Source organism: Danio aesculapii, chromosome 7 (assembly GCF_903798145.1).
Source record: "Danio aesculapii chromosome 7, fDanAes4.1, whole genome shotgun sequence".
Classification (NCBI taxonomy): Eukaryota; Metazoa; Chordata; class Actinopteri; order Cypriniformes; family Danionidae; genus Danio; species Danio aesculapii.
Genome location: NC_079441.1, coordinates 10,286,962 through 10,299,461, shown reverse-complemented (window position 1 = coordinate 10,299,461; position 12,500 = coordinate 10,286,962). Strand labels below are relative to the sequence as shown.

The 12,500-nt window shown below is 35.2% G+C and overlaps 1 protein-coding gene across 1 annotated transcript in view; it reads left to right on the top strand.

Annotated features, from left to right (window-relative positions):
• The window catches only part of efl1 (elongation factor like GTPase 1), a 208,272-nt gene that overhangs the window by 8,841 nt on the left and 186,931 nt on the right, over positions 1–12,500 (top strand). Inside the window, exons 7-9 of the mRNA XM_056461027.1 lie at positions 4,517–4,640; positions 9,708–9,787; positions 11,387–11,523. Coding sequence (XP_056317002.1) covers positions 4,517–4,640; positions 9,708–9,787; positions 11,387–11,523 — 341 coding nt within the window. The remainder of the gene's footprint in view (positions 1–4,516; positions 4,641–9,707; positions 9,788–11,386; positions 11,524–12,500) is intronic.

Here is a 12,500-nt window from a genome sequence, read left to right as displayed (position 1 = left end):
TTTTATAGCTGATAAAAGCTTGTTGCTGTTTTTTTGTACTGCGTCTTTAAGGCTTGTCCTCCCCACTCGTTCCCACGTGCCTATCATCATGCCTCAATCGGCTGCCTCAGGAAGCAGATCTCACGTAACGTTTGTGAGAAATACTACAGTAAAAACTTTTACAATCAGTATTTGATGCATTTGTTGTGGAACAACGATGAGTCACACACAATGTCATTACAAAGTTCACGCACACACACACACACAGCGAGAACACACACACACACACACACACACACACAGACAGCGCACGCGTTTAACTTTGCACTGTTTTTTCACGCATATGTGACAGGATACAGGTTAATCTCCACTGCTGTATGGATATCTGTTATGTTAATGTACAAAATAAACCTGATTTAACGTCCACAAACCGGGATTGAAGCATCTTCTCTTATAATTGTTCTAACACGCGGCTGTGCTGATGAAGTGAATCTAAAGTAAATCGCTGTAATTCATTACACACTTGCTCTGTTTTAAAAATTCTAAACTTGTGAAACTCACTCTTGATCACGTTTGATGATGATTGATGATCCTAGCGAACTAAACAGATCTTTTATTCCCGGTTGGTTTGCGCACATCCTGACTTGTTGATATGATTATATGCGTTACTAAGGAGACATATTAATACGCAGCTGTCAATCAATTCAGTGGGCGGGGCCACCACACTCCTACGTCAAGTTGCGGTCGGTCTGAAAACCGCTCCAATTGGTCCACCGTTTTTATGTTGTTAAATTTGAAAAAAAAATGGACTGGGTGTGTTTATATCACCCCAATATGACGGTCTATACACTATACATTCACACATGTCTGTCCAAACAGCTTGAAAAGTAGATTTTTGTGCAAATAGATTTGCTATTTAAACAACGTGGTGGAAAACAGGAAAATTAGGGTTGCACTGGTCTGAAAATAGCAACACGTCGCAACATTGTGATGGGTGTATGATAGGGCCCGAAGTCTGCAGAAAGGTAGATCTCCAGGAACAGGGTTGGGCGCTCCTAGTCTACACCTACTTCAACCCTAAACCCAACCTCACAGTAACCTGATGTGTTTTATTAATGTCTACTCCACCTGCACTACCTAAACCGAGCCTACTTGTGGAGTAATTCCTCCTACTTGGTGGTATATATGAAGAGTTCAGATACAAAAACCTCTAAGTGCCATCTGAAATTTCCATCAAAAATGAACATTTTTCTCAGCCTCCTTTTGTTTATGTTGAGATATTTTACTTTAAAGACCAGGTAAAGATACTAACTGAACATACACACAGTAGCCTGATAAAAATACTCGTTTTTGAGGGAAATTTCAGACGTCATTTAGAGTTTCTTGCATCTTAACTCTTCATATATTTTTGTCTAAAACATGGATCCTCAGCTGCTATTACAGTATGTCAGTTGATACACACAGTATGTGCTCCATCTATTTACACACTTTGTGCTATAAAATCACTGCAGTGCAACTTGTGTGCAAAGATTGACAGGAATAAAACAAAACAAAACAAAAACACCTCTGGTTGCCAGGTGTGCATTTTTGAAGTGTAAACTTTCAATTCTGTCCAGTTGATCAGTACATCTCTATTAAACGGCAGCATACATGGTTGACTTTCAGCCTTTATGCTGGCAATGGATGTAGTTCCTATGGTGGTTCACAAGATGGCGTTACAACATCAGCATTCAGCATCAGAGCTCTCCATCTTGCTAATGTTTTGCACATTTTTTGAGGCGTTACATAACTGTGGTTTTAGATACTTGAAATAAGTGCTAATCTGACTGGTGTAGGTGGACATTTCTAAAAGCTGACCAAACAGAAGGGAACAGAACACTCTGTGAGCATGAGGTGTTTTTTGCACGTTGCATAGTGTAAAAGCACTCCAAAATAAAGTACCCTTTTGAAATTTTGTGCTTAAACCAATAGGTGATACAATGACGTCTAAGCTTCTTTTTTCTGGATAGTGGAAGTCGAATGTAAATTGTGTGTGTGTGTGTGTGTGTGAGAGAGAAAGAGAGATATGTTTATATTGCTACAGTTTCAATTCAAACAGTTTCTGTTGTTACAATACAGTCCCATCTGTAATTGCATATCATTATTTACAAACTTGTATTACATCTTTTGATCGATTATTAAGATATATAGACTAATATACATCTTTTTTTTTCATTTTTAAAATTTTATTTTCATTGATTAATGTCAAGTCAGGAATTAATTATTAGATGAATTGATTAATTGTATTTTATGACATTTTATTTATTTATTTGTATGTATTTTAACACTGTTTAACAGGGTTTCATAAATGTGGGGTTCATGAGTTGACGAAAACAGAAGTATTATTTGTTAACTTTTTTACTTATTTTTATATTTGTTTATTTTTGTGGAGTCTACAAAAAATACCACAATATCAATAATTTACATTTTTTTTCAACAATAACCAAGGATAAACAAGAACATTAAAAAACCCTTAGTCCTCCATGCCACCCTCAAGGAGGAGAAAAAAAAAACAACACAACAACATTAGCACCTACATGAATCGTCAAAGCAACTAAATAAATATACATAAAATAAAAATAACACACGCACACATTAATAAAACGGGCAGAGGTCTTTCTTGGGAAACAAAAGAACTTTATAAATCAGCTATATCTATAAAGAGATGTGTTGTATTCTTGACTAAATGAATTGGAGGATCCCAGTTTTTACACATTTTCAGTGGAACCTTTTAACGTAAACTTAATTTTTTTAATATATAGAAAAGACATCAAATCTTCTAACCATGAGACGGTGGGAGGAGGTTTAGAAGACTTCCAGTGTAATGTTTCTTTGTTAACTTATTAATCTAATTTATATATATATATATATATATATATATATATATATATATATATATATATATATATATATATATATAGGGGGGTAAGTATTGAACGCGTCATTTTTTTTTTGTTTGTTTTTTTTTTGCTGGGAATAATATTTGTAAAAGAGCTGCTGACGTGGAAATGAACCAGATTTTGCGTAAAAACCCAAACAATACAAACATAAAACCAAAACAAAAAATCTGAAAAGGAGTTTTGTGTAATAACAATGGAACGAGACAAGGAGAAAGTACTGAACTACTGAAATTAGTTTCTACTGAGTTTCCTTGGCTGTGTTTTGGATAATTGTCTTGCTGAAATGTCCACTCTGGTGTCATCTTCATCGTCCTGCTAATGTTGATGTTAGACTGAAGCAGCTAATATTCATTTACACAGAGGAATGGCGGAGGGTTGCTGAAGAACTACTGTGAGATTTCAGCGGCTGTCTGGGCTTTCACTGCCCTTCTACACCTTCTCCTTCATGTGTTCAATACTTTTTTCCTGTGTCATTTATTATAATTTTATTTATTATTATTATTTTTATTGTATAATATTTTTTTTTCATATACACATGTAGCAGTGCGAAAATGAATCTACATCAGCAGCCTGTGAATGCACATATGCATCAATTGAAGTGAATATTTGAGATCAAAATGGTTCATTTGATGGAACATTTTTTAGGGAATCCTAGATAAATCAATATTATCTCTATTACAGCTTTGCCGTGTATTGTTTTATTTTGAAAAAAATGAATGTACAAAATAAATAAAATACAATAGTAATTTCATGTAAAATTTATATATATATATATATATATATATATATATATATATATATATATATATATATATATATATATATATATATATGTATATATGTATATATATATATATATATATATATATATATATATATATATATATATATATGTATATATATATATATATATATATATATATATATATATATATATATATATATATATATATATATGTATATATATATATATATATATATATATGTATATATATATGTATATGTATGTGTGTGTGTGTGTGTATGTGAGTGTGTGCGTGTGTGTGTGTGTGTGTGTGTGTATGTGTGTGTGTATGTATTTATTATTATTTGTATTTTTAATTACATTTTAATGCAGTCATTTTATTTCAATTCTAGTTTTTATTAAATTAATAAAATGTATTATTTTATAATATGTTTGATGTATTTATTTATGTAAAATCTAAAACAAATGAACATGATTTAAAAAAAAATTATATAATTAAAGTCAATTCTTAGGAAAAAATGTAATTAACAACCCTGCCCCAATCTTTTGTCAGCTGAATGAACAGCAGGCCTTCATCCACGTCTAACAAAATATACATTTTATAGCTGAATACCCATGATATCCTCCTTCTGAACATGCCAACTTTAGTTAATAGCAGTGTGTTCAATAATAGCAGTGTGATGTTTAACAATGCAGCTGACTATCAGTGAAGAATCTGTTCAACTTAGTAACTTGCTAATTATGCAGTGATCCTACAGTGGTCATGGATTAGACATGCTGAAATCACAGACCCCTTTGAAAGTGCAAGTAATGATGCTTACTTATTTTATTTTTTTCTCCAATGCTTCATCAGCATCCATCAGTTTGCAGAGATGTACAGTCAGAAGATGGGCATCCGCTCCTCGGTTCTGCTCAAGACACTGTGGGGAGATTTCTACCTCAACGCCAAAGCCAAAAAAATCATGAAAGGAGCTCAGGTACTGCCATTATACACACAAATAAATAAATAAATGCACAGTTTATATATTTAAATTGTACCTTGGTAAACTATGAATAATGATTGTCTTACTCAGTATTTTTTTGTGTTGATTTCCAGCACAAAATTATTATTTATTTCTTGTTTTATGCATAAACTCTCTTATTTTTGCTACATTTTGCAGTAAACAAAATGTAATATCTGTCTTGAAATTATTAGCTTCATATGTCCCTAGACATTGTTTTTCCCTAGACATTATGTATCTGAAGTATTCATTTATGACCCTGGACCACAAAATTATAAATGTTGATTTTTTTTTTTTTTTTTTAATTATGTTTAAATGAAATAAATAAGCTTTCCATTAATGTTTAGTTTGTTACTAATATACAACTATTTGAAAGTCTGAAATCTGAGTGTGTAAAAAAAACTAAATACTGAGAAAACCGTATTTAAATTGTCCAAATGAAGTTCTTAGCGATGCACATTACTAACCAAAAATTAAGTGTAGACATATTTAGAGTAGAAATTTTACTAAATATAATCACAGAACATGATCTTCACATGATATTCTATGGTTTTTCGGCATTAAAAAAAAAAAATCTATATTCATGAACCATACTATGTATTTTGCCTATATTTACAAATGTATCCATGCAACATAAGATTAAATCCATGTATAAAGTACAATAATTTAATACATTTGTTCCTCAGATAATAATCACTACAATAAATCATTGTGCTTATTTGTTGTAATTATTGACATATTATAATATGAATTCTCTCTTCTAATTGATCTAAAATCACATTTGTACTGTAAAAATAGTTATGTATTATGTATAGCAGAGCAACTAAACTAAGCATAAACTAAAACTTATCTCAGACTTGGCATTACATTACGCTTATTTTTTATTATTTTTTATTATATGTATTATATTTGTATTTTTCTGAACTTGTCTGTTTTTGCAACAAGACAGCCAATGAAGCTGGCATAACATTAAATAAAATTCTGATATGATACATGTGTTCAAAACTGATTTTATTTATTTAATTATTTAATTATTTAATTATTTATTTATTTAATTTAATTTAAATCTGATTTCCTGAAAAGCAAAACATTGGTAACTCTGCTAAAAAGAAGAGTTTTTGTCTCGTTTCTAGTCCAGATATCTAAAACGAAGATCAAGAATGATTTTCCTTTTCCTTTTTGTTTTACTGTTTATTTAAGATTTTGTTAATATATATTTTTTAGAACAACCCCTTCCCCAACAATTTAACACCTTACAGATGAGGGAATACGTAAACAAATAATGATTTGATAAAAATTAAAAGAAAAAAATTTAAGGAAAATAAAAAAATAAATAAAAATAAAATGTTAAAAGATAAATAAATAAAAGGTGCTGCCATCATAATTACTTTTCAGGGATACATTTTGTAGATCAAGTTACATTATCTTACGTTGTAGTTACCTCAAATTACATTGGTGATAGGTTAAGTAACCTCTAAATATACATATCTAAATATGTTGTAATACTTTTCCACCTCTTCAGAAAAATATCCATCTTCATTTGTAGACATGCAGTCATTTTTTTCCATTACATAGACCTGTTTAAGTCTCTGAATCCACAGAGCCACCTTTAGAGAACCTTCTTCCATCTAATGTACTGTTATCTTTCTTTTTTGCAACCAGTAATAATATCCTTAGGACAAATCTTGTTTCTTCAAGAATGATTTTCTAAACAACTAAATAAAATTGTCTTGTTTTCAGAAAAAATAAGTCATAATTAAGTGAATTTTCCTCAAAACAACCTGTCAATGGGGTAAAGAAAATAATGTTTGTATTAGTTTTGAAATAAGATTATTTTACTTACCCCATTGGCAGATAAACTCAATTATGACTTAGTATTCCTGAAAAAACAAACAAACTATGTTTTATTTGTCTAGAAAATGCTTCTTTCAAGAATAATTAGATATGTGGACTAGAAACAATACCAAAACTCTAAGTAAGATGAGCATATTTTTCACAGTGTAATGTGGAGACTTTTGTTGGAGATGTTTACAGTAAGGCAGGACTGAGATCTGAATATAATGAATCCTGAATAAACAGCCCACAGATGGTTTGTAAAATGCTCAGACAAAACAATGTCTTGCTCTCGGACTGATCAATCTGCCCTGCATTCTTCCGCTCCGGCAGACAGATCTCATTCAGAGTGGTGATGTGTCCTCCAGACGGCAACATTGATCTGTGGACTGACAGAGTCAAGCCTAACTAAAGCCTTTAAACTTGTTTGAGCTCAGACGGTAGCGGAGAGTTTGACCCCGTTCAGTCACATCACAGTCAGTCACGTTATGAGCACGAGTCTTCAAAAAGCCAAATAATGAATCCGTATTGTCTCTGGGTTACTTTTTAAATATGTTTTCATTTTAAAATGCACAAACTTTTACTATGCTTGCAGCTGGCATCCACATTATGAGAGTTTTTTTCACCCTCAAAAATGGAAAAACTCTGCTGTAATCAAACCAAAACGAAACAAAAAAAAAAAAGCCCAGAACGCTATCTGCTGTTACAAACAAGCCTGGAGTGCTGTCTGGTGTTACAAAACGATCTAGCCTAGCATGCCACTAGCCTAGAGCGCTGTTTGTTGTTAAAGAACTAGCCTAGAGTGTCATCTGCTGTTAAAACCTAGCCTAGAACAACATCTGCTGTAAAAAAAAAAAACTAGCGTAAAATGCTATCTGCTGTTACAACTAGCATAGACCGCCTTCTGCTGTTACAAACTAGCCTAAAGCACTATCTGCTGTTAAAAAAACTAGCCTAGAACAACATCTGCTGTAAAAAAAAACTAACGTAGAACACTGTTTGATGTTTAAAAACTAGCCCAGAGCATCGTCTGCTGATAAAAAACTAGCCCAAAATCCCATCTGCTGTTACAAACTAGGCTATAGCATCGTTTGCTGTTACAAGCTAGCCTAAATCACAGTTTGCTGTAAAATAAAACTAGCCCTGAGTGCCATCTTCTGTTAAAAACTAGCCTGAAGTGCTGTCTGGTGGTAAAAACTAGCCTAGAGTGCTGTCTGGTGTTAAAAACTAGCCTAGAGCACCATCTGCTATTAGAGTAGCTTGAAGCACTGTCTGATGTTAAAAAGTAGCCTGGAACGCCATCTGCAGTTACAAACTAGCCTAAAGAGTCTTCTGCTGTTATTAACAAACTAGGCTATAGCATCGTTTGCTGTTACAAGCTAGCCTAAATCACAGTTTGCTGTAAAATAAAACTAGCCCTGAGTGCCATCTTCTGTTAAAAACTAGCCTGAAGTGCTGTCTGGTGGTAAAAACTAGCCTAGAGTGCTGTCTGGTGTTAAAAACTAGCCTAGAGCACCATCTGCTGTTAGAGTAGCTTGAAGCACTGTCTGATGTTAAAAAGTAGCCTGAAACGCCATCTGCAGTTACAAACTAGCCTAAAAAGTCTTCTGCTGTTATTAACTAGCCTGGAATGCAGTCTTCTGTTAAAAACTAGCCTAGAGCATTATCTGAGGTTACAAACTAGCCCGGAGCGCTGTCTGCTGTCAAAAATTTGCCTAGAGAACCGTCTACTGTTAAAAACTAGCCTGGAACTCTGTATACTGTTAAAACCTAGCCTGGAGCGCCATCTGCTGTTACAAAGCACCATCTGCTGTTTCAAACTAGGCTAGAGCGCCATCTGCTGTTACAAAGCACCATCTGCAGTTACAAACTAGACTAGAACGCCATCTGCTGTTACAAAGCACCATCTGCTGTTACAAACAAGGCTAGGGAGCCACCTGCAGTTACAAACTAGGCTAGAGCGCCATCTGCTGTTACAAAGCACCCTCTGCTGTTTCAAACTAGGCTAGAGCGCCATCTGCTGTTACAAAGCACCATCTGCAGTTACAAACTAGACTAGAGCGCCATCTGCTGTTACAAAGCACCATCTGCTGTTACAAACAAGGCTAGAGAGTCACCTGCAGTTACAAACTAGGCTAGAGCGCCATCTGCTGTTACAAAGCACCATCTGCTGTTACAAACTAGGCTAGAGCGCCATCTGCTGTTACAAACTAGGCTAGAGCGCCATCTGCGGTTACAAACTAGGCTAGAGCGCCATCTGCTGTTACAAAGCACCATCTGCTGTTACAAACTAGGCTAGAGCGCCATCTGCTGTTACAAAGCACCATCTGCTGTTACAAACAAGGCTAGAGAGCCACCTGCAGTTACAAACTAGTCTAGAGCGCCATCTGCTGTTACAAAGCACCATCTGCAGTTACAAACTAGACTAGAGCGCCATCTGCAGTTACAAACTAGGCTAGAGCGCCATCTGCGGTTACAAACTAGACTAGAGCGCCATCTGCTGTTACAAAGCACCATCTACAGTTGCAAACTAGATAAGAGCACCATCTGCTGTTACAAAGCACCATCTGCTGTTTCAAACTAGGCTAGAGCGCCATCTGCAGTTACAAACTAGGCTAGAGCGCCATCTGCTGTTACAAACAAGCCTGAAACGTCCTTTGCTGTTAAAAACTTGCTTTTTAACGTCACTGTCTACTGTAAAAACTAGCCTAGAGCACCATCTGCTGTTACAAACTAGCCTGAAATGTTGTCTGCTACAGCTAGCCTAGACATCGTCTTATGTTACAAACTATCCTAGAGCGCCGTCTGGTGTTGAAAACTACCTCAGAGTGCCATCTTCTGTTAAAAGCTAGCCTAGAGCTTCGTCTACTGTTACTGTTACTGCTTTTAAAAACCTCGAAAAAAGTCATGTATGTCTTTGATGGCCTGAGGATGAGTAAATGGTCAATTTTGGGTGAACTATTCTTTTAAACCGCTTGCTGACAAATTAAATGTGATAATTCATTATTGGATGCAACAAATTAATGGTTGATATATGTTTTTATAGTGTATTTTCTTCTGTTTATTTGCTTGTATAATAATTGCATATAGGTTGCAATTTTGTATTATAATTCGATAAAAATAAAGACACACAAGTGTGAAGCTTTAGTTAGCGTATGCTTTCTCTTATAAAGTAATACTTTCTTACTGTTTCTGTCTTTGTGTTCGCAGTCCAAAGGAAAGAAGCCTCTGTTTGTGCAGTTTATTCTGGATAATATCTGGAGTATGTATGACGCTGTGGTCACTAGAAGGTACTTGAACTTCCTTTGTCTTTTGAAATTAGTCAATTGCGGTACATCAATGAATAATTTGCTGACTGAGAAATTTTGCTGAAATGAAAATTTTGACTGAAAGCTAATGTCCTCTGAGATGCATTGTAACTGTATAAAATAAGCATAAAAAATAACAAAAATTGCTATATATGTTATACTGTACATTAATGACTACATTAAAATTGGTTACATTAGTCCCACCAGTGATGTAATGGTTAATGCGTCGACACATGCACTCTGATGCTTACGGCGACCCGAGTTCGATTACCGCCTCGCGGTCCCATGCCGATCCTTCCGCTCTCTCTGCTCCCCATGCTTTTCTGCCAATACTCTTTACTGTCCTATCCAATAAAGATGAAAATCCTGGAAAATAAATTGGTTACATTAAATTCAAAATCAAATTAACATATACAATATATAAAATATAATGCTATAATGATGGAAATAATTCAATTAATCTTTATTCTATCGCGATTTTACATTGCAGATTGTGTCAAAGCAGCTTAACATATAAGTTCTAGTAAATTTAAACAGTGTCATTCCAGTTTTCAGTGTTGAAGTTCAGTTCAGATTAGTTCCGTTCAGTGTGGTTTAATTTTCACTGCTGAAAGTTCAAACACTGAAGAGCAAATCCATCAATGCGCAGCTTCCCAAGTTCCAAAAGTTCCAAAACCAAGAAAGCCAGTGCTGACTGTGGCGAGGGACAAACTTCACCAATTGACGAAAGTGATGAAAAATAAAACCTTGAGAGAAACCAGGTTGGGCACAACCATTTCTCCTCTGGTCAAACGTCTTGTGCAGAGATGCAGTCTAGGCGATGGGGGCTGGAGAATGTTGGACATCCAATGTGGAGAAGCTGCAGGTGGGAGTAGGTCACCAGCTGGTATACAGGGTGGCCCAATGCGGAGACTCGTCTGTCACTGGGGTCTTTCAGAAATCAATCTCATGCTCTCTACTCCTCCACGACCACCACAGCAGCTGCTTAGGATACGGCCTGGTCCAGGATTATAGAGACCTCGGGATAATGAAAAACAGCCTGACATAGCCGTAGATGTCATTTAAATTATAATGTCTTTAGGGAAGTGTTCCCGGCTCTGGTTGCCCTAAATAATGCAGACTAACAATCCTTTAGAGGATTTGGATTTCAAAAGCATTTGTGTTTTATGTGTATGCTGTGCAAAGAGATGTGTTTTTAATCTAGTTTTTAACTGACAGAGTGTGTCTGCTTCCCAAATTGTGCTAGGAAGGCTGTTCCAGAGTTTAGTTGCCAGATATGAGGAAGATCTACCGCCTACAGTTCTGATATTCCCAGGTTTTGATATTCTGGAAATAATCAATTGTCCAGAATTAATTGAGCGTAGTGGATGTGAGGGGCTATAGTAAACCAGGAGCTCCCTCAAACACTGAGCTGCTAAGCCGTTCAGGATCTCAAATTTGCTAGTGTACAATGTTATGTGATGTACAATGTTATGTTATTAATTCAAGATGAAATCAGAATTGACCTTGAATGCATTTTTCTGGTCGTGCACACTACAAATAATAAAAAAGTCACTGTTTGTGTCATTTTCGTCTGTGCAGGGACAAAGAGAAGGTGGAGAAGATGGTGACATCTCTAGGGTTGAAGGTCATGTCTCGAGATCTAAGACACTCGGATCCTAAAGTCCTCCTCAGTGCCATCTGTAGCCAGTGGCTGCCTGTGTCTCAAGCTGTGCTCTGTATCCTTCACCACAGAAAACATCATGCTTGTTGAAAAACACTGAAATCAGAAGTCTGGAGTCAGTAAGATTATTTCATGTTTTTGTAAAGCTTGGTTTACTCGACGCGTTCGCTTGAGTGCTTGCGGCGAATGTGACGTCATCGCGGTGTTTGCGGAGGTTTACTTTGGGTGCGCACGGCATGACTTTGGCTGGCGGAGCGCACAATTTTTTTTGAGACTCAAGCTAACAGTGTGCGGGGCGCCGCATTTGATTTGAGTTGAATATGAATCACTTTGAAGAGATTTTGTCTGAAACAGGTACGACTGTACAGACATCTTTATGATCTGTCCATGTGTAATCATAGAGATAACCAGATTGACAATAATTATTGGCTAGAAATTGCAACAGCCGTGGGAAAGGAGGAAAGATTTTGTTAAAAAGTTTGGACAAACCTTAGGGATAAGTTTGTTTAATCCAAAAGAGGACATAGCAAAAGTGGAGACCCAGGTACACAATTACAGAATTATGTTTTTCCACCATTTAGAGGTTTTACACGGGTGTATATATTACAGTTTTGAACTTAAAACAATTTAATAGTTACAAAACTATAATTAAGTGACAAATTATTTCTTTGATAACTGGAAAAGAATATTTGAACCTATCGGTTTACAATATACTGATGTCCTATTTTTAGGCTTTATTGGTGATAATAGTCAGGAATGTTGGACTATTATTGCCCTTTTAGCATATAAGCAGAGGACACTACTAGCCAGACCGTAATGTGTGAAATGTGGAGTGGGCTAAATATAAAAAAAAGTGTTTTTTTAGTAAGTGTGCTTTTTCTGCTTTTATTCTTGCCAAAATAAAAAATATATATTAGTAGAGCAGCCCTTGTTCTCATCCTTCATATTTTAATAAACTATAATAGGTAGAACTGTCTGAGATATGAACAAAGGCATGCATCAAAGTTTGATTTAAAAAAAAATCTTGAATAG